This window comes from Cephus cinctus, unplaced genomic scaffold (genome assembly GCF_000341935.2).
Source record: "Cephus cinctus unplaced genomic scaffold, Ccin1 Ccin1_scaffold0238, whole genome shotgun sequence".
NCBI lineage: Eukaryota > Metazoa > Arthropoda > Insecta > Hymenoptera > Cephidae > Cephus > Cephus cinctus.
The window spans coordinates 104,454-130,263 of record NW_014332954.1 but is presented as its reverse complement, the minus strand read 5'-3'; the positions used below and the strand labels follow the sequence as shown (position 1 = coordinate 130,263).

Below are 25,810 nucleotides of genomic sequence, written 5' to 3'. Positions count from 1 at the left end.
CATGTAATTTTTATCGAATCTCAAATACGATCTCGGCACCGACGCTGAAATTATGCGTCTCTTGCCTAAAGGGTTCTCCCTCCTCTATCTCTTTCTTCAATACAACTTTTTTTGTTTGTCAAAAACAACCTGTATTAAATACAGTACGTGAATGCTACAAAGAGTACGCTCCGTTGATGACGTCACAGGATTACATTTAGAACATTCTTCTGAACTAAATATCATATTGTTAATTAAAAAAAAAACCCCTTTCAATAATTTTCTTTTCTCCACAAGGAGAACGTCTGATACGATATAATTGTAATAAAAATCTACTGGTTACAGGTTATGTGCAGTTGACTGCATTTGTTACGGCAGAAGTCAAGATACGCCGGATAACTGTCGTTGTGTCGTCTTTGTCATTTTTTCCCGTTCTTTTTACTTTTCTTTGTCTTACCTTTCTCCCCGACTCGAGACGGGTTCCCTGAAGGGTTGATAATTCGTCGATTAAATTGGAAACGGCCGAGCTAATTGTGCAGGCCGTGTATTATTCATGGGAACGCGCTACCTTAGTGGTAGCCACTACCTACTCGCGAGCGAGCCGATCGACTCGAGCGAGTAAAGTAAGTAAAGGGAGTAAACGAAGTAAAGCGAATAAAGGGAGTCGAAGTAAGTCGAGTTGCGTGGGGGGAATTAAGGACAGCTATAGATCGCTGCAAGGAATACTCATACATTACAGCTATATGGATTGTTTCACTGCTACTTCATCCAGTCTAAGAACAAAAACAAACCTGGTATCTCTCGTATTCGCAGAAATGACCAAAAAAGTGCAGTACTCTCGATGAATGGATATCGATAGTTAAATAATACATTTAAGTACAGTTATGAAATTCACTGTCCGTACTAACCTGACCTATCGGAACGATACATTAATTAAATCACTAAATCGTAATATCAATAATATATCCTTGAGAATGCTATACAATAACATACAATTTCCCACGTTCAAGGATCCTTCTAAAGAAGTCTCTCAGACCAGAATTTCTGTAGACTTTGTAAATCAGGGAAAGGGAAGGAAAATAAAGAAAAAAATCATGGACGTCTTCTTTGTAGGTAGCATAATATCGGTATCTAGGAGCGGTTCAGGTAGAGAAATAAAAGTATAAATAGTACTGGATAGTATAAAGAGAATAAAAGGAGCTGGAGAGAGAGAGAGAGAGAGAGAGAGAGAGAGAGAGAGAGAGAGAGTGAGAGAGAGTAAGAGCAAGAGTGAGGAAGAGAGAGAGATGAAGGCACCTGTGACAGATGCGTAGCGCTTAGACTAATCGCCGACTCGGAAGTGTTAACAGGTCGGCATTGTCATTCAAAGGGGCCTTTTCTCTTCTTGAATTAACATAAGCTATCGACCGGAGTCTCGTTGAAAACGCGCGATTAGCATAAGCCAGTCCGCAGGGCCGGGCTATGCTAATTCCGATGCAGCGCGTCCGTCCACATCGGACGACACCAACGAGGACGCTATGATAATAGATGCCAACGGTACCTATCTGCTCAATGAATTTCATCCGATTGATAATGATTTTTTAACTAGTTATGTCATATGCATTACAACCGAGTAATTGTACGAGTAAAAGTAGCAAACGACGTAGCATATACATATGTATATGAGCGATACCATCAGACTTCAGCCACCCATATTTTATTTGCTGTTCTGCGTGAATTCGGTCGATTTTATTTTAAACACAGATATCCCGGAGGCGGTGCATCGTCTCAAAAAATTATGAAAAATAAAAGTTTTGTTTTTTTAGTATCTACAATAAAAAAATATAAAAAATTTTTTTTCAGTAATCTAAACCTGCTTAAAAAAAAGAAATACGCAAAATGTTTCTTCCTGACCAAAGCCCCATCGATATCGGTATTACGGAAGTTTTTTAATATTTTGTAGACAGAATGTTAATTTTATGCAAAATTACAAGTTGGGACATCCGGCCGTTTTTTAGTCACACATTTCTTTTTAAAATCTGAAACAAAAATAAATCAATTCTAATAAATTTTAAAGAAAGTAATGCTGGCTTTAAGTTTATAACCCTAAAGACAGTCTTAATCCTGAACAGTACAAAGAGATAATTTAATCAGAAAAAACAAAAATTAGTGTTCTTATAAATTAAAAAGAACATTGTGACTAAAAAATGGCCGGATGTCCCTATTTGTAATTTTGCACAAAATTTATATTCCGTCTACAGAATATTAAAAAAATTCTGTAACACCGATATCGATGGGGCTTTGGTCAGGAAGAAACATTTTGCGTATTTCTTCTTTTTTAAGCAGGTTTAGATTACTGAAAAAAAATGTTTAATATTTTTTTATTGTAGATACTAAAAAAACAAAACTTTTATTTTTCATAATTTTTTGAGACGATGCACCGCCTCCGGGATATCTGTGTTCAAAATAATAGTGATCGAATCCACGCAGCACAGCAAATAAAATACGGGTGACTGAAATCTAATGGAATCGCTCATATATATTTATATATATACATACACATATCTAGTCTCACTTAATAATTCTCTGTACATTGATCAGTAAAGCTGGTATAGAAGTAATCTGACCTTAACTACTAAAGTCATTAATGTAATAATTATAGGATGCGTTACCGCACTGAATTTCTTACTGACAATTCCAGTTGCGCAGTAGTCGCATACCCTAACCCCATATAACCTATAAGAAATTGGTATTGCGTTGAGTGCAGGATTCGAGAACTCGATAGAGTTCCTTTCTTCCATATGTACTCGACTGGTTTCTTACGTGGGCGAGGGGGGGGGGGGGGATATGATCAACACTGTAATTACGATAATCTTCGCGAGAGGGACTTGATGGATTAGGAAAGCTTGGACTCAATAACGTCTCAAAGATGGCGCCCCTCTTAGAAGGGCCTCTATTGAGAAGGGATGGTGTACGTACAGGGACTGTGCGCAGAGGTCACTTGTACAGTTCAAGTCATCTATCATGGCGGTCGACCATAATTATTACGTCGATGCGTTCATTCTTTTTAATAATAATATCACTAAGATTTGATGCTACTCGCAGCTGCGTGGACGGAGATTACCTTTCTTGAAATCAATCTTTATTTAAAAAATACTAATAATAAGAATAATGGTGTATGATAAGATTCATTGCGTATCTTTCTGCACCCTTGCCATTATGAACTAATTAACGATATCGTGGTAATGGACTCAGCTGCGTTTAACGTAAATCATTAAAATATTTAATCGTATTTCAAAATTTTCTAATACACTTTTTTGAACGACAAAATTTTTATTTTATTTATTTTCTGTAGGTTATCACTGAACAAAGATTTTTTTTTGTATTTTCCTTGAAACAGTCGTAAGATGCTGCCGACAATAAGTTATGGTCGGATTTAAAAAAAAAAAAAAACCTTAAAAAGAAAACAAGCATTCCTGCTAGGTGTCGCGTCATAAAAGAATACAATTATTATAACTCGTTAGCATCCGAAGCGTTCCATAATTATCGTCCCGTTTAATGGCGTCGGCCCGAGCAAGGCAACCCACGACATAATGAGTAAAATCATCAGCGGCTCGCTTGACATAACGGCTTACGCCTGTTTGCTCAGTAGGGCCCATTTCTGAAGAGGCCCTATAGGTCCTTCCTTCGGGAATTTTCAAGATTCTTATACAGAATCTAAGACCTTGTGTACAACTACCTACAGTTTGATCTTTTCGATTAAGAATAAAAGAAGCAATAGTTAATTCAAACGAGTGACGTTTAACGCTACCTGTACAACGTTCTTATGGAATTTGAATTTCCCGCCACGACATTCTTTACAATACTACAGCCCGTGCAATTCTTTTTCAATGCTAAAATAGTATTTACTTCAACGCACAGAATGGGTCACGCATATACGATGCACGTGTGTGATATTGTGTCGTACAGTATACCTTTATATCTCCTAGAGATTCACTTTGATTGTAGCATAGGTGTACCTACATATACCTAGGAAAATGCACAAGCCTCAAATGCAAACGTCTCGCACCGAAAGTTTAACGAGTGTCGCCCACGCGGTCACTTGACCTCCCTTCGTATATCGCAGTTAACCTTATCAACTCTTCAGGCTTATGGGACTCGGCCCACGCCTCATACCATCCTTCTCTCGTTCCTTCTGTGTATTCCATCCATATGTGCCTCATGTTCCTCGTGTAAGTGCACACATTCCATATATGCACGTATATGTACTCCCTTCAATCATAATTCACGTATGTACAATGTGCGCATATATATATATATATATATATATGTATATACATGCTCACAAATCCTAATGACAAATTCACGAACCTTGCTGTGCAAGTATAAGGCACACATGTGCTGGCAATAGCGCATCTAGTATTTCATTCTTTGATGCACTCCAAGGATGCACCAAGGAAAGTCTATAGATTACTAGTAAGACATTTTGCATACTCGTACCCGTATGTATAGCAAAGTCGAAGGGTGTAGGATAATACGTAATACCAAAAAAGCCGCAATTTAACCGAGAGCCATAGCTGTCTCCGTGTTTTCGCATTCGGTGAATTATAAGGTGCACCACACGTGGCACTTGCGAATTTGCAGGCGTGTACGTCCCCATATCCTCCCATTCGAGCGTCGCGCCGCCCGCCGTCTCGTTATATTATCTTCGCTAGCTGAGTAATGCGTTTTTATATTTATCGGAGTTTCGCGCACTTTGATTCATGGCGCCCGTGCACGAAGAGATTATTCTCTCAAAGGGAGAAATCCAATTTTTCTCTTTCTCGAGCGCACTTTCCTTCTCCCTCTGCTGATCTCTCTCTTCTCCTTTATTTTCTTTTTTCTTATTCATCGTAGCCCCTTTCTCTCCTAGTCCCTTTTCCATGCTAATAATCCTTACACCCTTAAACCAGTACGCATGGCCAGGTACGTGTCACGAGAGACACCCCTTTTTTCGCCCCCCCCCCCTCTTTTCCTACGTTAAAAGGATGAATTCCTGTTTTTATTTTCATCCCTCTCCGTTACGCCCAATTTCTATAGGCTTCTCCATATGTGCTGTGGCATAGAAGGGAAGATAGGCCTTTCCACCCCCTAAATTTAGAGATATTAACGAGCTCCTTCTGTCCGCTGTCTTTTATTTTTTCTCTCTTCTTCTCTTTCTCTTCGCTCCAATCCTCGGAGACATTTTGAAATATGCATTATGCGGGGATTATGATTATGCATGCCGCCCAGACCACTTCGTGTATTTTTCTTTGATACATTTCTCCGAGCATCTTCGCGGTGCAACCAAGATCGGGTGAGATTTGAATAAAAGTATCTCAACGCCAGCCAACCCTGTGGAGTACGTGTGTGCTGGAGGGGTGCGGCTCGTTCGCCACTTTTTACGAGTCTGCACCCTCATTAAATATGTATAGGTTCTCGCCCTACCTACTCCTATACAACTACTTTTACGTACCTAGTATTCTTATTGGCATATCTGTTCGGTGCTGGACCCCCTTAAGGTACCCCTGCTTATCCACCCTAAACCACTGATAACGTCATCTCTTCGATGATTACGTACCGAGAATATGCTTCTTGGATTACGTGCATTTACATGCACCGACTATCGCAAGGGAACTTTCTGTATTATCTCATCCGTTAAAGAAAAATCTGTCATCGACGACCTTCAAATATTTAGTCCTACAGTCAATCGCACGTCAATTTCACGCGCACTGTGAAATGCGCGCTGAAGCATAGAAATGCGAAAAATAACGTAATAATCGATTGATATAAACCATTACATTGTACGAAGTCCAAGTAGTAACGACGTTTAGTTGGAAGGTGAAATTTGTATGCGGAAAAATGTAATCGCATCAAACGTCAGTGGTCGACTGATGATGTACACACTCTAATCACTGCATAATGTTTAAACGACAGCAGCGCCACTCGGCACTGGTTGGTGCACGTCCGTTTTTCTGTGGTCGCGTATTAAGACGAAACGGCGTCAGGTTTAATTTCTTGGTGGGACAAATAGCTGGCAAGTTATCAAGCGGGAGCGACGACCCTCGCACCATTTAAAAAATGTAAATTTGTTAATGCAAGCGTTGGGGGTTGAGGTGGTTTCTTGCCATCCAGGCGGCAGCCGGCTAGTCCGCTTACCAGTGGGTGGCTGGCTGACTACAGGAAGGGTGGCCGAGTGAGTTGGTGTGCGAAAATTTGTCGGCTGGCCCTTCTTCGGGTGGCGAATGAGAGACTTGTAAAAAAAAAAAAAGAGAAAAAGGGTGCGGAGAAAAGTATAGAAAGGGCGCGAAGGGCCCGAGCACCCCATTACCTGAGGCTATTATCCAATACAAAAAATCAAATAAAATATGCTAAGTTACGCTTCGGAGACTCTCCTCCACGTGTCGAGGGGTTCTGGAAACATTTTCTTTTTTCTTCGCCCTCCTTTTTTTCCCTTTTCTTTCTTCGTCTCTCCTCAGCTCACCCTTATTAGATGCCTACCCTCTAAGGAAAACAGCCCTTCCTATTAACTTCCAATGGCTCGAAAGAATAAGTCGATTCTCTCCGGAACTCACTCGATTTCCCTCCCCTTTTCCCCTTTACTTTTTTGTCTTTCTCTTTTTCTTTCTCGCCAGGGTTCATCCGTCCCATGTAAAATAAGAATAAGCCTACTCCTTCGATGACGCAGCGTCGAGGGTACAGAGTTTCTACCGTAATCCTTTTCATTAATTCTTATCTTTTTCATCTTGCAAGACAAACGTGACAAACACGATAAATTAATCCGAATAGCTACACGGAGAGGATCTGTCATTTAAAATTATCATAAAAATTACGATAATTGATGGAAATTGTGGAATTTTCAATCGTAATAACTGTTTATTTTAGAGAAATTCATAAAAACAATGAAATTTAAAATATTTGTTTGCACGGAAGCGCAATCGTAACAAATTATTACTTGACAATATACTGAGTATAAAACTTAAAATTATACCTTGGTTAATGTATAAGCTCATATAAAAAAATTATCATCACTACCATATTAAGGTTTACGTGGAGTAAATTATTTTCATCCCTTATTGAGGCCAAATGAGAAAAAAGTAGTGGATTTCAATAGATCATGTTGTAGAATCATATGACTTTTTATCGCGGAGTTCCGAGATAATTTATTTCTCTAATTGTTACCATCAGCAATTTTGCGACTAATGTTAGTAGAAGAGTGGAGGCGCGCAACATTTCCTTATTTTCGGCAGTACGATTGTCCGATCTTTCCAGTGATCATCTCCAACTTTTTGAATTCTCTATTTTGGCTCTATAAAAGTATATTTTCAATATACATTATTGATTGCTACAACTTATCGTAAATCGTCGAAAGATATTATTATTTTCGGAACAAAAAAATAATAAATATCGAAAAGACATCCTTATCATTTAAATAATAACTTAAATACCTAGTACATCATAAATTAAGTCCTTTCACGAGTAAAATAAGTTCTTTCTTCGGCCGATCGTAAGCACAATACGAAATAAAGGTCCATCTTCGAATGATACGATCGAAATGCGGCCGTTAAAAATGTTCAGTTTTGAAATTTGAAATATACATTGGAAAATTTTCTTCGGCTGCCATTAAAATTGTTCTGCCTTATTGGAAAAGAATGAAGGATTACCAAGTTGTTCCACGTTCCCTATTTTTCACACTAACTTTTACCGTAAATTTCACATGAAAAATTATTGAAAAATTCTCTCCGTGTGCGTCGAGATATCGATGCAAACATTTTCTCGCGCGCAATTCACCTTGCGACACGCTGCTCCTAACGGCGACAAAAAGATATTAGTTTTCTTTCTTGTCGTTGGAGGAGTGGGAAAACGATATAAAAAAAGCAGAATAAAGGAGTAAAAAAAGAAACCTAGAGCAACGACGGAATTTCACAGGCGTGTCTCCGTGTGACCATAATACGTTCTTTTAAGAAAAACCGAAAACAAAATTATGAAACCAATTGGCCGCATTTCCCAGTTATTTATTCTCTCTTACTAATCATAGGACTTACCATCCCCATGGCCACAGGGAGAGTTAGACGCTTAAGAGAATCGTACGTGCGTACAAACTCACCCAGTTTAATCTAAACGAAACGTAAATACAATACATGCGTAGACACTTCCTAACAAACGCAACTAAAAAAGACCGTAAGCATGTTAAATATATATGTATACATACATGAAGCATAAAGAAGGTACGGGATGCAACAAAAATCCAGAAGGTTCACAAGGAAAAGATACGGAAGTTCAAATGAAAAAGACAAAAAAATGGAAAGGCCAGATAGATAATAAGGACGGGGGCAACGCCACGTGGTTGCAAAACAATGTACGGGACACACATATTCGAGGAACTAGATCCCATTAAAGTGACCAGGGGCCCCAAAATGAAAAAGAAAAGGGAAGAGGGAGAAAGAGAGAGAAGGGGGGAGGAAAAAGAATAAAATGAGGTAAAAAGAGAGATAGAGAGACACAGAAGAAATCCACAAATAAAGGAGCGCCGCGGCGCACGGTGCCGCGGGTTTACGTAGCGGCCGGCAAGTTTTTTAACGAGTTTCGTAAAATACGCACGCCGTCACGGTCCGGTTGCGTGATGGGGACCCAAAGAGGGAAGCGAACTGTGAACCACGTTGTCTTCCGAGGGAGAAATGGAGGTGAACCTCAGTGAGGATGATAGCAGGAAGGAAGGTTGAAAGGTAGGTAAGTCGGTACCTACTACCTACGTATAGGTGGGTAGATACTTGCAGAAGCAGAAGATCAAAAGACGAGCCTGAACAGGGGAGCCAGGAGGTTCTTCTCGATGGGGACACCGAAAGGGGCCCCTTTAAAAGAAAAGGGGCCCAGCACGCGCCGAGCAAACTTTGCTCGTATGCTCTTTTTCTGATTCTGTTTTTTACACGCCATATCGTTCTTCTAAGGTTGTTGTCTATTTTTATATAGCTTAGTATATAGATAAATACTCTCTTGCAAAGTTGAATCGTGAGAAGAATTTGTGCACTGGAAATATCGTGATAAATGTCGAGGGATACAAAAGCAGAAAGAGAAAATAGAAAAAGAGAGAGAAAGAGAGAGAGAGAGAGAGAGAGAGAGAGAGAGAGAGAGAGAGAGAGAGAGAGAAGTTAGAGGTAGACTAAGCAGCAAGGTATAGGATGTGAGTCCTTCCGTATTTGTTGGAGAACTGAAAGTCACCACTGAACTGAATTCTGTGTAGAAAATATAAAAAAAAAAGCGAGAAACAAGGGTAAAATAAAAAACCTACGGGACAAATCCAACGCGTGAAATTGACTTGGATCTCGGTAGGATCGAGAATTTTCGAGCGGTGACGTTGCCTCTTCACGATTGGCTGATTCGATCGTTTCTTCACGCAGCATATATATGTATATATATATATATATATATATATATATATACACATTTACTACTCATCTACTTCTCTTCATATTTTTCCGACGAGGGTCGGTGAGCATCGGTAGAAATCGAAAAACTTAAGCTGAAGTTCCGTTAAAGTTCATCACGGGACCCATAAGACCCATGCGTATCTTCAAATATTGACCCAGCTCAACTCTGACAAGACCACATTGCCACTAAAGTCAATGTTTACATGTATAAATAAAAGATAAATTATTTCCTTCAATTTTATCATAAATATATAAACAGAAAATAGATACAATTAGAAAAAGAGGTATTGTCTGTATTATATATATTCTGTGGAATACGGAGGGTTGTTCCCCGGCGAGTGTCGTGTCTCGTGTGGAATGCGGCCTGATACGGTTCTTTGAAATAATTAAGGTCCGTCCACACCTATCACTCAGCATTAATGCGACTTCGACGCGCTCCAACGTGACCCGGGTCGTCCATTGTGAACGCAATAGGCCAAGTACGCACGTGCGGTTGTGAACTTTACGCAGTCACCTACCAAAAGGTAAGTGAGTGGCTATAGGTAGATATGCATTGAAGAAAATCAAAGAAGGAAAAAAGGAAAAAGGCCCCCAAGAAAAGTATGTAAAACGAAAACTCAACAAACCATCCCACTGCTTGTATAGTAGTACCAGTAGTGCCTCTTCCTGGTAATACCGATTATAATCACCTTGTGTACGTGAAATAAAGTAAAAGGACAATATGGATTGGGCGATGATAATGAAAAAAAAAATAATAATAATAAAATCGAGTAGAGAAACAGGAAAGGGAAGCGGAGGGATTTAAGACGAGCAACGGTAACATTATTCCATTACCATGAATTTCACGGGGCCCCCAAAATCCTTGAAGGTTGATACTCACTGACGACTTCTTCGAGACAAGTCCCCTCGTATACACCGGGTACGTATACCTTCATATACAAGCGACTGGGGCCTCATCGAAAATTTTCATCTAATAAAAAAAAGAGACTATCTATATACCTGACTGGGGATTAATGGTCTATTATACACCGTATAGATAGTATAGATAGTACATGTATGTGTTTGTACGTGAAAAACATAAGATAGAATAACTTTGCTAATTAATGCCGACGTTAAATCGGGACCGCTTATTAATAGATTCCCGATAGGCGTTTTAGGATTGTGTACGCTACGTGTAGAGGGATAGCGAGAGAGAGAGAGAGAGAGAAAGAGAGATAATACATACGTGAAGTCTAAGAATGTTTATAAGCAATATGGGCGCGCGTCGCGCGCGCGATCCCCCGATACACGTCTAATTAAGACGTCGCGATCGGCGCCATGGAAACGATCGGTAATCACGGAGCTACGTAGCTTTATCGCTGTGCCGCATTCAAGTAATACGGCCCGAGTGGAGCAAGACACGGATGAGCTTAAAATGACTCTCAGCCCAGGGCTTCCTGCATTATCGGTAATTCGGATGCATAATTCGCAAGTGGAATGCATTCCTGGATAAATAGCTACGAGGCGCACGATCGCTCGATATACAATTTTTATTGGATCTTATTGGGTCTTTTGCAGCAGAAAAATTAGGTTTGCCGAAATTCATTGTTTTTTTAAAGAATACTTCAACTTTTGTTCAGTATGTGTCCATGCAACTTCAAAGTGTACACTTCGACTATAGTTCTCCGATTCATCACTGATAATACGTCACTGGTCCGAAGGTCGATTGTCACGTGCAGTAAGCTCTATAACGACTTGAGTAAAGTACAGTCTTCGAGGTATAAAACAGAAATGTACCAAAATATCGCTGAGATTGTGACACAGTGCAAAGTGTGAAGTACGTAAGATATCGTATCGGATGGGTCAGCCATTGAGACCCCGAAGCCAAAGGGAAGCGTAGCCGCGGGCGTAGTTGTATAATATGGGGACGCGCCGCGCCGTGGTTTCGGCAGGCTATAATCAATTCTGATTGCAGTCGAGAATCGCGGGCCGATCCGCTGCCCGATAGCCAAGAAAAAAGTCTGCGACCAACTACCGGCCCGAGTTGGCTCCGGCCGTTTGGGACCGCCAGGCCCAGACCAGCCCGAAACGCGCAGCCTGACTGGGCCAGAATGGACCGTCTTTACTCCTTGATTCGGAGTTGGCCCATAGTAGCCGCTAGCGGTACCACGTATACTACAAGTGGAAGGAACCTCAGGAGCAGCTATACGTTTCTGCTGTCCTGGACCAGGGGTGCCAACTTTGTCTTGGACTTCTCTGTGTCCGTCTTCGTGTTCCCGCCCGTCCCGCCTCCTCGGCGTAGTCGAGAGAAACGACCGTTCGATAAAAACGCAACCAAGTTATTTATCGGTCGCTCAGCGGCAGCCAGCTTGGCTTCTGCCTTTGCTTCTGTTGCACTGCTTTTGCCCCAGGATGCAATCTGACCAATGCTATACGTGAACACGAGTAATGTGCTTCGAGCACTGTTATATATGTGTGCGATATCTTGACCATTGGCAGTTATTAAATAATTATACAGAAGTACGAAACCCAGAGAATCGAAACGCGTCGATCTATGGCGGGAAATTTAAAAATTCTAAACTTTAATTTAATAATTAAGATACTGCCTTCCAGTAATCGAAACCTTGTATCCCTTTGCGTATAATTTGTAATGCCGTATTAAAATTTCTCTATTTTGTTTAAACTAATATCATCCATGAAAATTATTGGAAATTGCATTAATGAGTCCTAGGACAGACCTTGAATATCCGGCACTGTAGCTTCTTACGATTCTTTACGCATAGCGCGTCCGGTCCCATTAGCAGCCGTGAGGTCGCAGTACGTAGAGCCATCATTCAATAACGCATCCAATCCCTGAATAATGTCTATGATAGATACAAGTACTGCGTTACATGGTATATTCTGTAGATGGTAGACTATGTACCGTAAGCATCCAATATTCTTGGTATATCGCAAAAGCATGAAGATTCAGCGATTACGGCAAATAATTCGCGCGCATGCGCATCGGACCTAAAATAGGATAAAGTCGCTAATTTTAACTCCAAGTTTACTCATCGTCAATATCAACCAAGTGTATAATATACGTTTGTCATCTGTCCTTATAACGACTTGAATTTTTACTCTATACTCGCCGTTCCAGGCACCAATTAGCACAGAGCTTTTTCTCTACAGGGGGAGGAGCCAAGGTATACATACAGTTTCGTCGGTAGAGGGCTTTTCTTTGAGGCTGTTCGCGGAATATTGCATTAGTCACAGAGGCACGGGCCGGTCGAAGGACATGGAAAAAGTGCTGCCAACCTCGATGGCACAAAAGCTAGTCTTTCTCTTGTTTCACCGAAACCTTTCTGTCTGGCCAGACTGACTTTACCTACTTGCTACCAGTACTTGTGTACTGGCATTACACGCATGGTACTACATCTGCCACGTTACTGTGTTACAAGTTTCTGGGACTCACGTGTCTAGTGGTATTTGTAGTATTATCCGGTCTGCAATTTTAATAAAATTGACTGCGAAACAAAGAGAAAACAAAGACCAAGAGTTTTATTGCTCCGGAAGATGTCGTCATGCTACTCTGAGCACAGTTATATTTTTATACAAAGTAATAATGATATAGCTATGACATTTGAGGCTAAAGACTTTCTTCGGGATTGAAATTTGGTGAAGTTTGATGAGATTTGTTCAGATTTTTTTTTGAAATGATCGTATTAGAGCGATTGGATGTGATACAATTTTTCGCGGATACCCATCAAAGTACTTTGTTGCTATTGTTAAAAATCAAAATAACGTTTCCTAGCCTATAAAAAAGTGTTGATTTTGAATTTTTATTTTCTCTATATAATCCATGCAAAGTGGTATTCCTGCACAGTACGGCTGAAGGATTGGGGAGGCGTTAGATTCAAGGGAGGCAACAAGTGGTCATGCGTGGCTGCGAAACCGACACGCATCAATTTTACTTGTTTTCACTAACAACTCAGATTTCTTTGATTTAAATTTTTATACAGTTTTCCCGAACTTCTTCCCTGTCCTGTTCACCCACAGTCTTCGTAGATACGCATATCATACTCGTACGAAGGATTCCTTGATTCATTTGCTTACGAATTTACAATTTTATAGGTTCAAAGGATTCACGGATTTACGTGATGCACGCCATTGCTGGATAATTGATAGCGGAATACTAATAACTTGGACGAGCTAGGAATTATAATGGGTTTCTTGCATGGCGTGTGTCTCGTGTTTCTTTAAACTTCTTTCTTTTTCTATCGTTGCTACTGCTATCGCTACTACTGCCACCGTCTACCTGCTAAATGTTGCTGTACTATTATTTATGTGACGATTATCGAATGACTTCATAATGGTGGTCATTAATTGATTAGCAACACAATCGACAAATTGATCAGCAATTGATCCTCCTAGCAATTCTTCATGAATCATTTTCACTTTCACTGTCATCATCACTTCAACGTGTGCATTCGAATTAAATGTTTTTAAAAATAATATAGGGGCAGGTTGTCTAAATCGTAACATTGCCTAAATCAACCCATCACGATATTTAAGCAACTATACTACATTCGTAAGTTACGTATGCAATCTTGTTACAGAGAAATAGCTCGTTGGCGGTGATACTTTGGTTCTTTATCAGTTATCGATAAATAATTTATATACGTAAAAAATATATAGTGTCACGAGTTAAGCAACCTTACATTATATTTTATCTATCTTAGTGTTCCGTACTAGATCAAATTAACGCACCTTTTACAAGTTAATGTTTCTTAGGTGATAGAACAGTTCAATATATTACATATTCTCGAAAACATGGCCAATAAAGAAATGAGGTACAGGGGAAATAATTCTTTTCCCATCAGACACATATTACCTCGCACCAAACCCCATATAACGTTTTCAATAATCAATTTAAAATCGGTATTAGATCAAATACCGCAAGGATTTTTCATGCGACCGATTAGACTCTGGTCGACCGACGTATAAAATTAATGCGATTCGCATCAACCGAACAAGAATTTCGGCCAGAAAAGTGATGTAAGTAAAAAAACAAAATAAAAACGAAAACCGTTTCGGACGCCGCGCGCACGTGTGCACCTGCTACAAAATACTGATTTCAGTCGAGGTAACAGGACCGTGTCACGTAATAATAATAGACAGAAAGAAAAACCTCAAAGTAGCTTCTTTTTCTCACAAAATCATCTTCTGGGCTATTAACCGCGAAACTGGCAGCGGGCGCCGCGGCCCAAGAGACAACATGAAACGCAAATGAAACTATTTAAGTGCTTAACGTGACACGTGTAAGTAGCCAGCGCAATAATCTTGTATTTCATATTACACCTTTAGTTTATGAGAGATACCATAGATATCACAACCCTATATTTATTATATTAATATATGTAAAATAACCGATGTGCGATTTAGTCCACTAGTTAGCTATAAGGCTGTGACGTCAATTAATGGTAAAGAAAAAAAAAAAGAATATGAACCGGCCTATCGATACGACTGAGAGAAGGGTAGTATAGTGATCCAACCTGTAGTAAGGGAAAGCCTGTGGCACATGAAGATCCATGGGCATGGCGGGATGACTGGAGGGATGATGAGCGGGTGCGGGCGCGTAATCCCCGGCAGCCGGAAGTGGTGGTTGCATCATACCGGCGGCGGCAGCAGCGTGATGTCCGGCGAGCATGGCGCCCCATGGAAAACCTGGTGCCCCGGGCATGGCGGGTGGATGGTCGAGTTCGATGGCTCGAGCTCCGCCGGGGGCTCCGTGGCCTCCAGGGGCTCCGGCGACCCCGCCGCCCCGGTGCATCAGCCAGCCCTCCAGCACGAGCCTCTTATCGTGTTCCTGGTTGAAAAAATCCTCTCCGATAACGAGGTACTGATGACCCACCCCGGTAGAGACCCTCAGCACGCCCCACGGGGGCGCGCTACCACCCTAAGCAGAGTTACCCCCTATAGAGGACACCTGATGATGGGATTGTCACCACTGTATCACCACACACTTAAATGGCTAATTACGTCACGCTACGACGACGTTTCACACTCGCGTTTAATTATCACCCCCTAATGATGCCAATATTATTATAATAACTACTTACACCTTATTAAACATCCTGCTGCGACAGGGTACCAATTCTATCTACCATCGAGCTACCTAATGACCTTTATCAACAATCAAACTTCCACCCTAATCTATTAATATACTCCTTTGCACAGCTATCAATTCTCGTATATCCGTATCTCTCAGGCTCCCCTGCAGTTATCTGTAATTACACCACATCCCGAACCGTCGAGATTATCACTGCCCGGAAGAAGAGAGCCGCGGATCGGCGCGCAAGCTTGCCGGAGGATACGCGGCGGCCGACTCGGGTCGGCCAGCCTTTGGGAAGGAGGTGGACCGCCAGCTTCGTGGCGCACGAGGACGAGGGGGCCGGGTAGTGGCGGGAGGGTAGGAGGCGGTTGGTGTGGAAGGAAGGTGGAACGAGGGCGGCGGGTGAAAGGGAGTGGGATATGTCGGTGGTGGTGGTGGTGGTGGTGGTGGTGGTGGTGGTGGCGGCGGCGGCGGCGGCGAGGAGAAGGGGGTCAGGTAGATCGGACGGGCAAAGGGGTGGGGAGGGGCTGTCGGCCGTATATATAGAGCGCGTCGGGACGACAGGTGTGTGTGCGCACTAGACTCGCGAGCCGGAGAGTGTGGCTCGGCCATGAATGACCTGGAGATCGGGCCTTCTCGCGGGGGCGGGGCCTCCCGCGGATATTCCGTGGACCACGTGATATCCCCCACCTGGCAATTCTCGAGCGTGGGGGCGGAGTCTACGCCTCCGGGACCTCTTGCGCTGCGGGACGGAGACACGCCAGGAGTCTTCCTCTGAGGAGGGACACTTGTTGAGCATAAGGATTGTAGTCTAGACTAACTTTACGGGGGATGTCATATTAGTAATGCTCTTGTGGGACAATAGTGCTGACTAGGGTCTAATACTTTTTCAGGACTCATCGATCTGTGTCGACGCTGTTGGGTATAACAATATCGAAACGTCATAACAGGCTGTTATATATGTATTGAGATTATTTATACTACTAGGTTGGTTCACATCGATTACATTGGCTTTTCTGTAATTTTTTTAGAATATTTGTCCGACTCTTTATGGGAGACTGTACTGGGGTGTCAAGTTTTATGGGAATATTTCATAATGAAGAAATTATTCTTAGTAATTAGAGATTCGTCCGTCGAATATAAAATGGCCGTGTGCCGGTAGTAAATCAGCCCCGGGTCCCGTTGGGGATTCGTGCGAACAGGAGGCCGAAGTAAAGGGGTGGTTGTCGGTTAAGGTTCTGCCGGGTGGAATAATAAAAAATTTAATCAAAATGCCCTCTCGGAAATTTACGACTCGCGGCATTCTCAACCCTTGCACAGAGAAAAATAAGAAAACTAAGGGGATTGAGGCTTTATAAGATGGGACAATGAGAAGGTCGGAGGGGTGAGTTGTGCGAAGGGGGGCGAGGGGGGGGTGATCCCTGCCGTAGTTAAGTAAGTCAGGCAAGAACAGGGGGGAGGGGGACGAACTGCACCAGGGAGCATGAAGGCCAGGGGTTGAGGGTGAAACCCACAGGAGTCGTAGAGCGCGGCGACGCGGCCCATTTAGTTGGCCGATCCGTCACCAGGGGCTCGTCCCTATAAAAATAATACCTCTTGTCTTCACTCATTTGCCCTCGTTAAACCACCCTAAAACCCTCCTTTAACCCCAAACCTTCCATCCCGCGCGGCTTTTCACCTTCCACTTGCTGAATCCACAATGGCCGTTACTATTACTACTGGCACGCCTCGGCTCGGCACTCGTAAATTACGAATTAGAGCGCTAAACTTCCACCATTTCACTCGCTGAACCAATTCCTATCTCTCAGGTAGCATCTTAACGCCCCATATTAAATTAACCAACGACCTTCCTTAGGTTAATCACCTTCCGTCCAAAATCGTGACTCTTACCGATCTACCTAGCGGTAATCTCTATGTTAAAAGGGAACATTGCAAAATTGTAGACGTCACGAAAAAGCGCAAATTCCTTTTTACAATTCAATTTGTATTTTAGACATTACGGATTTACGAGCGTCCACGCGTGCGCGACGAGGAGTTTTAAAAATTCCTGCAGGAATACTATAGAGATTGACCTTTTTCGAAATCCCATATACTATACTATATATGTATATAGATATTAGATATAAAAGGGAAACTCTGTCGGATTTAGCGAGATCAGTACAGCGCGGTTTGGTGGCCTCCGATGGAAACGGTGTCGAGAAATCAGCATGTTGGCGGCGTCGCGACGCAGGACTCCTACGCCGAAGTTGGCACAAGTGTCTGGGCGCCCTGGCTATAAGGAGATTACGTGAAGAGGATATAAACTTTTGTAATTTACAAGGAGAACAGCGGCGCAATATTAACAAGGCGTACCACGATTCTCTTCCGTTTTACCTATTTCTCACTAGATGGCAGCGCGCAGGGTAACTAAGAAGAAGCCTCGTACCTGTCTCTATCTGTGCGCTTTGCTAATTGGACAAATTAACCCTGTTAATTGATGGTTGTTTTCAGAGCACGGAACATCCTGGATGAGTGAGAGATAGTAGACAGTAAAGGCGAAATGTACGAAGGAAGGACGGAGACTTTGAAATCTCTTGTATTCAAGATCCGTGAGGATTCGTAATGATGCAGATGCAGCTGCGGACGAGGCGCTGCTCGCTCGCTGAGTTTAGCTGAAATTACCGTTTCGCAAAATTACAATCTCACTGCAAACCGTGCACGGGAAACATTGCGTAATGGAGCCGTCGTGTTCTCGTGCATTGAAATTTACAGCAGTGCCAACAGTACGATATGCCAACTACCGACTGTCTGGCTATGCGATGCCATGTACTATCGTTGATAGTAGGAGACACAATATTTTTCAAAAATAATCAAACTATACTAGTCATAGTCATTGTAACGCTAAAAAATTTTATACACGGAGAAAATGTTTAATTAACAATTACCGTAAAACTCACGATAATCACCGGACATCGAAGTATTTCATGACATATTACCTATGTATAGATTTAAGAGCAAATCACGAAAATATACTAAAAAGTAAAAACGACACGTCAGCTTTCACTGAAGCGTACGGTAAAAATGTCAAAAACTTGAAAATATGCAGTGCAAAACTTGTTGAACTTAAAACCTTGTTGAATTTAAAGTCATCTAAAACGGCCGAATTATCTCGTGCGCTACCTACATTCAATTTTACCGTGGAGCGTGCACTACCATTCGTATCTTTGAAATCAACCACGAAAAACATTGTGACTTTTTATGTTTTTCTAAAGACTTCTAAAAGTTTTATCGTAAAATCTGGTGATAGGTAAATCATTTTTGTAATTTTGCTTACTTTCACGTACAAAGCTGTGATGTAGTTTCTGCCATTAACAAAAATCAATTTCACGAAGTCGACATTCTTATAGATAGGTAATATTATAATAGTGCTTTCCGAAGATGGACCATTATTTTATGATATTCAAAAAATTTTAATTGATGCCAATGAGGATTCTAATAATCGCAAAGTCGTTAAAAGATATTTCTTTAGATGAACCCGCGCAATCCTATGAAATTATTAGTAAAAATTATGAATAGGCAATTATCAATCATAATCAAATGTATGGATGGGTTGATGCAAATGCAGTACGTATGAGATATGGTAGCCAATATGTTGTTAAGAAATAGTATTAATTTAATAAAATCTTGCTTAATTTATATTTATTTGTTTTAGTTATTTTCTCATATATATGTGCAAAGAATTAGAAGTATGTATTCGAAAAGTACTATTTAGATTAATAAATGTAGATTTACCGAGCAGTCTGAATATGTTTCTACCGTAAAGATCGAATGAATGAGGCCAACATCAGCTGGCGCAATGCTCCTAAATAACACTACACGTTTTGCAATGGTGTAAAAATATCAATCAGTGTTTGGTTATACCAGTTTTTTTTTCGTATAACAGAAAATTGTACATTGAGTCAGGTAAATTTTACCGTGGAAAGTAATAAAATTTGCAATTAACAATATTTAACGTGTGCACTGTAAAATTTACGTGTCGCCACTGAAAATATCGTGTGTTATAACTTATAAGCAATAGGTAATGAAATGGTAACGATGTTCCACAGTTACTGGTTTCTACGGTAAATTTTATCGTGAATTTCATGGGAAATGTTAACTAAAAATTGTCTCCGTGTATATTTGAAATCGTCTCGGTGCTACCAGCATCTTGAGTAAAAGAACAAAATTGGTTATCATTTAAACAAAAATTGGCAAGATCGTCTAAAATGGCTTGATCGATGAATGAACGAAAATCAGCACCTTTTTGCCCCCTCGAAATTGAGAAAATGTAGTAGGAAAAAAAATGTGTCCATCTCTACTGATTTCAGATATCCGTTCATGTTAACTAAATTCAGACACCCTGTATAACGATTAACGAATGCAATTGGCAGTTTTATTCATTATCTTGAAAAGAAAGTTTTATTCCATGACGAATGACTACTCAGTCTTTGATTGACTTCGTACAACCATTGGGGAAGGTCGAGAAGGTGATGAATCCCTTTAAGAGGGGTTGAAAGCAGTAGAGAATAATTCGGCTGGACGCAGGGCCCTCAGTGCGCTTACAGGTGTGAGTCGTAATAACATGGCGTGTCTGACCTATAACCTCTTACCCCCTGGCCTTCGGCCTGCAGCAAACTTCACTAGGGCCGCCCCACAATCGACGGCTGTACGCAGTAATCATCGTCCTCCCTATGTATCAATCGCAGCCAATCGTTATTACTGGAATCGACGGCATTATACCCCGGATGGTACCCTTTGACCCTTCGTATCATCCCTTCCTCCTCTACCATTGGATATACTATCATTATTATCATCATTACTGTTGTCATCAACGTCATTCAGAGATCAGAGATACAATCAATCACTTAAAGTATCATTTGTTACTGCTAGCCTCTTTCGATTTTCTACAAAATATTGTTTCATACTATTATTTTCTTTTCAAGGATTACAAAAAATTGAGTAATGATAAATGATTAATTCATCATTATATATTTTTCTTGCATATTCAATATTGTAACTTACCTTTAATTAATGTTATAAAAGAATATCAAAGGGATTTTTGTGTACGGATAAATATTTTTTTGAGATTACATTGTCCAAAAGATATTTTATTGCTTAAAAAATCTTCAAATACACCGCGATTATCCATAAATTGTAGACAGAGGTACGTTATTGTTTTCTCGTTCTTTCGCGCAAGAACAAGATACTATTGTAAAATTAATGACGGTGTGGCGAAATGATTATGCGATTAATTTCAATAGTGTAGTTATGACTTTAATATGCGATAATCTGCCAATGGCTGCGCGTTTCGATTAGTTTTATGTATATTTTCCCTTATCTTCTTCCTCATTATATATTTTCATTTTTAGTATGTCTTCGAAAATGACAATGACGAAACTTATTTTCACACATTTGCGAAAGTCGCTGCACTCTATTTTGATTGATACGAGATCGATGGAAGCGATCGAGATTTGTCAATCGAAACGCAGATGATAAAAATAATAAACGTAATAATAATAGCAATAATAATGAAAATAAGTATAAGAATAATAACGAACGATTAATGCACAATCTCGGGCGCAAAATCAGTTGTGGTGAACATATTCTTAAAGAAGCAGATGCTTGAGCAAGTTGCCATCAGTGAGTGTGATCGGAGCTCACTTAATTTTTTTTTTACTTTATAATTTTTATTTTCTTTCTTCGCATTGGATATTAATAAAATGAGGAAAATACGAAGGATACTAATTTTACGAAGAGAAAAATAATGAAGAAAACACATGCACGTTATCTTATTGTCTACTATACGATAATCGAGGAATAAAAATATACCGATAAGGATCATCGCATTTTTTTTTTTTTTAATAAGACAAAAATTCCGTATCCGCCGGAAAGTCTATTAGAAATGGGTTAAGCAGCTTTTTTTAAAACCGTGTAATACAATTTTGAAAAATCGGTCGCTATCGATAAGTTATCGAAAACTAAATTTATTATTTTTTTTTAATCGCGAACAAAGATTCCATCAAATTTTACCGACGCTCATGAAGATACGGAAATTTTTGTCAAAAACAATTTAGCGAACGATCGTATTGTTTAATTTTTTTTGTCACTTTTGTAAATGCATAATTAATAATGTAATGCGCGACACATTACAGTCGCGCATCGTCAATTATTGGGCGCACCTATATTAATCCTAGAAAGCAATAAAAATGAAAAACATCTCTTATTGCTGTAGAGGACACATATGAAATAATAAACTTTTACGTTAAAATAGAATTCTCGTTACTTAAATAGGGGTCTGTAGGTAATGTTCTCTTACGCTCAGGTACTTTATACACATTATCATAGGTAAATAAGGCAGTTTCTACGGCCCTGGTTTCGTCAGTGGTATCGTTTCGGGCCAACCAATCAAAGGAACATATACGGTTTTGGCGGTAAATTCAAATATCTGAAAACGAAATCAAGTTAAAAATATAAATTTTTGCTATCATTTAATTTTCTATTATACAAATTATTTTAACACGTAGAAACGACACCAATGACGAACCCGCCCTTAGTTGCATATTACATGATAACGCTATCGCTTATAATAATAAATTGTAAGACTAATCGTAATAAGAATTGTCTCTCTTATTGTGTAATTGACTTTCGATCGTCATTTTTTCACTCCCTGTTCGTTTTTTCTTTAATAAAAAGAAAAATATACAAACGGGACATTTCGCAGAGTCCCATGCAGAGCGATTAACGTTATCGAACCACATTATTATGAACACCTGCTATGGGACTTTCTTATCGTGCGTAGCAATTTTTTTTTACGTCAATCACCAACACACCGTTACATTTTTATTCTCAATTTCTTTTTCTTTCACTTTTTAAGTATAATATATACGATTCGTGGTTGAGGGTTTGCAAAATTCTCGATAAAATACGAGTGCGCTCAGTGGACATTTGTAAACAATAAGTACTCGATTCGAGGCTACGTTTTATATCATTCTGAGCGACTCCCACATGAGGGTAAATCTCGAAAAATCGAAGACAAGAGAAAAACACCAAGTGATGTTCAATTCCTTTGAAATATAAAGTCTCCAAGTCGCATTTTGATTCGTCTCTCAATCGCAAAAAGGCACCAACTTTGTTTTCCATCCACCAAAAATTCTCCATGGCTACATGGTGGCATGGGATTATGTACGTCACAGTTCAAGATTATTTCGATAATCTTTTTCGATTTATATCTTCTCAAAACTGGAATCTTAGAAAGTTTTACTCCGAGTTTTTCCGTTCTAAGGTCATTTCTTTAAATAACAAAATCGCCAACTCCGGTCGCATATATAATATATCATTATATATATATATGATATATAGGTCCGTATTCATAGTCAGTCCTTGAGACGAAGCGAAGTCTTAAGATCGTAGATATATTTATAATAACACATGGTAGAGGATGTCTTAAGATCGTGCTTAAAACGAAGAATTGACTCTGAATACGGGCCATAGTACTATTTACATGGGAACACATAGCATGCACGTCACCACTTACACGGTAAGCGTCGTGCATTTTTTCCCTTTCTTTTTTATAAATATGTCAAGTACATTTTTTGTTTTTATTTTAAGTCAATGAATTGATATAATAGAGCCGATTGACAAGATTTCATGTGCAGTGAAAAACGAAATGTTAGATGCAGAATAAAACGAAAATTTGTTTGATCTTACTGTACGGACAAGTATTGTTTTGCTTCATTTGATTATCTTCAACGCAGGTCAAAAAGGTAAAATGGATATCTTAGCAACATGAAATAAAGAGAGAAAAATAGGAAATCCATAAACACGCATTTTCGTCTTTTGATAAAAGTCGATAATCACAGAAATGCTTGACAATCGTATATGTATATCGAAAGAGAAATATGTAGCACACGCCATAGATACCTACATCTATACGAATGTTACTAGATTGACTCTGATTGGATCATTCGTACAGGTCATCGGGTTAATTAAGCTCTTCGATTTCTCCTCGCTTTCAATTATCTATCTACAACTCCGTTTTTCTCTTGATCTATATTATATCTATATGGACAAAGCTCGCAAGAGTAAAAACAAAGCCAGTAAAAACAAAAAAGGTAACGAGAGATAGTGAAAAATGAACTTGAGGAAAATTGATGAAACTTTAGGAATTAATAGAATTAGAAAAACAATTAAAAATTCGAAAAACGAGTAATTCATTTTTTACTACCGCTCGACCATATCGTTGCATACGAACTGGTATAACACACGCAATATTTGATTGATAAGAACGATATATAAATATTATATAACGTATCGTATTGAAGGGGATGTGGCACAACGACGCACGAATATTTATGAATCGATTTCGGATCAATAGATTTTGGTATAAATAAAAAAATTGTTGAATAAAATAGATAATAATTGATTCGTCATCCCCTTCTAAGCTATGTATAACTACGTGTAGACATAGGCGCATGCAGCACTCGTAGTAAATAAATAGGACATAAATGAAAGATTAAAATATGAAAATGCCTCTCTGGCTATTCAATTTTTTTTCGTTTCTTATAAAAATTTATGGAAAAATACTCTCTACATGTATTGCGCTTATTTTGATCGACGGATTAAGATATATCGATCGCGCATTCATTTTATGCTTGGTGTTCGGTTACAGTGATAAAGGTTTGTATACGATATATGTTAATATATATATATATAAGTTTGCCAAAGAGATACTTTGGGAACATGAAAAATTAAAGGGCGTTCACGGTAGCAAGTAAATGTTAAAAAAAAAACTACTACCTTGAGACATCACAGCATTGAAGTTCTGACCTGATATAACATAACGAAACATTTCTAACCCCGTCACAAATACTGGATGCCTAATATTGATAAAATATAAACAAATTTGGTGAGACAGTCCGCTTTATGGTCTTCAAAACAGTCATTACGCTAAAAATTCTTTGAGGAGGGTCCCCAAAACAGCGACTTGTCCTCAAAATGGCGACTTCGTAAATGAAATTGTTCCCAAAGTATCCCCCAGCAACAAATATAGCATATATGTCTATATACTTTTCCAAACATATATACATATATATAATGAACTTTTCCATAGAGAAAAAGTTCCTAGACAAAAAGACGGGGAAGGAAGAGGAAAAAAAAGAAAAAGAATAGAACTGACCAATTGAAAAACAAAAACAGTAAGTTAATACTTAAGAATATTAGCTACCGATAGGGATAAATAATCGATCGCATTAGATCGTTTGACAGTGCACTCTATTCCACGGAGTACAAAAAAGAAGTTTAACGAGTTGTAAGCAAGAATAGATACTCAACTGAAAACGAACAAAAAGAAAAGAAATACAAAGAAGTACAAAAAAAAAGATGATCCTTTCTCGAGCACAGTCACATACCTTCTTAAAAAATGGTCTCTTGAAAATTCGCCCTTATTCTCTGGTCATGCTCTACTACAAGTGGATCGTCCATAATCCCAACCAGACGCACTGACCGTACTAAACGGTTGCACTTCTGCAGCATGAACCATCCGATACCAGTAGATGCGAACCCACTTAAAAGGTAACGTAAGGCCTTTAAACTGGCGGTGGGCCCCGCACGTAACGCAACTGCGGCGTGAGCGATAAATTAAGTGTGTTGGCAGCCTCGCAGCAATGTGGTTCCAGTAAACAGGCTGCGCAGAACAGTGCTACCAACGCCAGTTGAAAGGGTAGCGCGGCCCTGAGGACACGCCAGATCCAGCCGCTGGGCCTTCCCGGTTCGTTATCAGGGTCACCGCCATCGGTCGTAGTGCTGGCACTGCTGTTGGACAGTGAATCCAGAAGAGTGTCCACCTCCATGTCAGCGCTTGTAGTCTTCTTGCGTTTACTGTAATCATACGAGGTGTTCATTGGTACCTCGATATTGCAACGACTTGCGAAGGGATAGTACAATACTATAGCAGAGTATTAAGGGAGTATTGCTGAGGGGATGCTTTAGATGGAGTAATAAATTTGTCTACACATTTGTATGAGGTTTGTAAAATCCCAGAAGCGAAAAAAAGGGGAAAAATCCCCATGCGCTTTTTCAAGGGTAGAGCATAGACGTATAAAGATAGGAGGTGAAAAAAGAAAGGGGGCTACTACTGTCTTGGCCGGCTCGGGATACCAAGGGTTCCGCAACGAGACGGAGGGGTTGCGGAGAAACTAGAAATACGCAAGGGGTGTTACTGCCGCTGGTGTTTCTTTCGCCGGCGAGTTTTTACACCCTTTTTACGACGCAATATAGGAGACGTTTCGCACCCGCGAGAACTAAACCTATTACCGGC

At 39.9% G+C, this 25,810-nt stretch overlaps 2 protein-coding genes across 6 annotated transcripts in view; both read right to left on the bottom strand.

The window, feature by feature from the left end:
- LOC107265731 (protein trachealess) overlaps window positions 1-15,760 on the bottom strand; it is a 114,780-nt gene extending 99,020 nt beyond the window's left edge. For all 4 annotated transcript variants that reach the window (XM_015735481.2, XM_015735482.2, XM_025082976.1 and 1 more), the window contains exon 1: window positions 14,918-15,760. In XM_015735481.2, coding sequence (XP_015590967.1) covers window positions 14,918-15,195 — 278 coding nt within the window. In that variant the 5' untranslated portion in view covers window positions 15,196-15,760. The remainder of the gene's footprint in view (window positions 1-14,917) is intronic.
- A 4,822-nt stretch (window positions 15,761-20,582) lies between these two features.
- Window positions 20,583-25,810, bottom strand: part of LOC107265729 — a 100,898-nt gene continuing 95,670 nt past the window's right edge. For both annotated transcript variants that reach the window (XM_025082989.1, XM_025082990.1), the window contains one exon: window positions 20,583-25,371. In XM_025082989.1, the coding sequence (XP_024938757.1) occupies window positions 25,080-25,371 (292 nt within the window). In that variant the 3' untranslated portion in view covers window positions 20,583-25,079. The remainder of the gene's footprint in view (window positions 25,372-25,810) is intronic.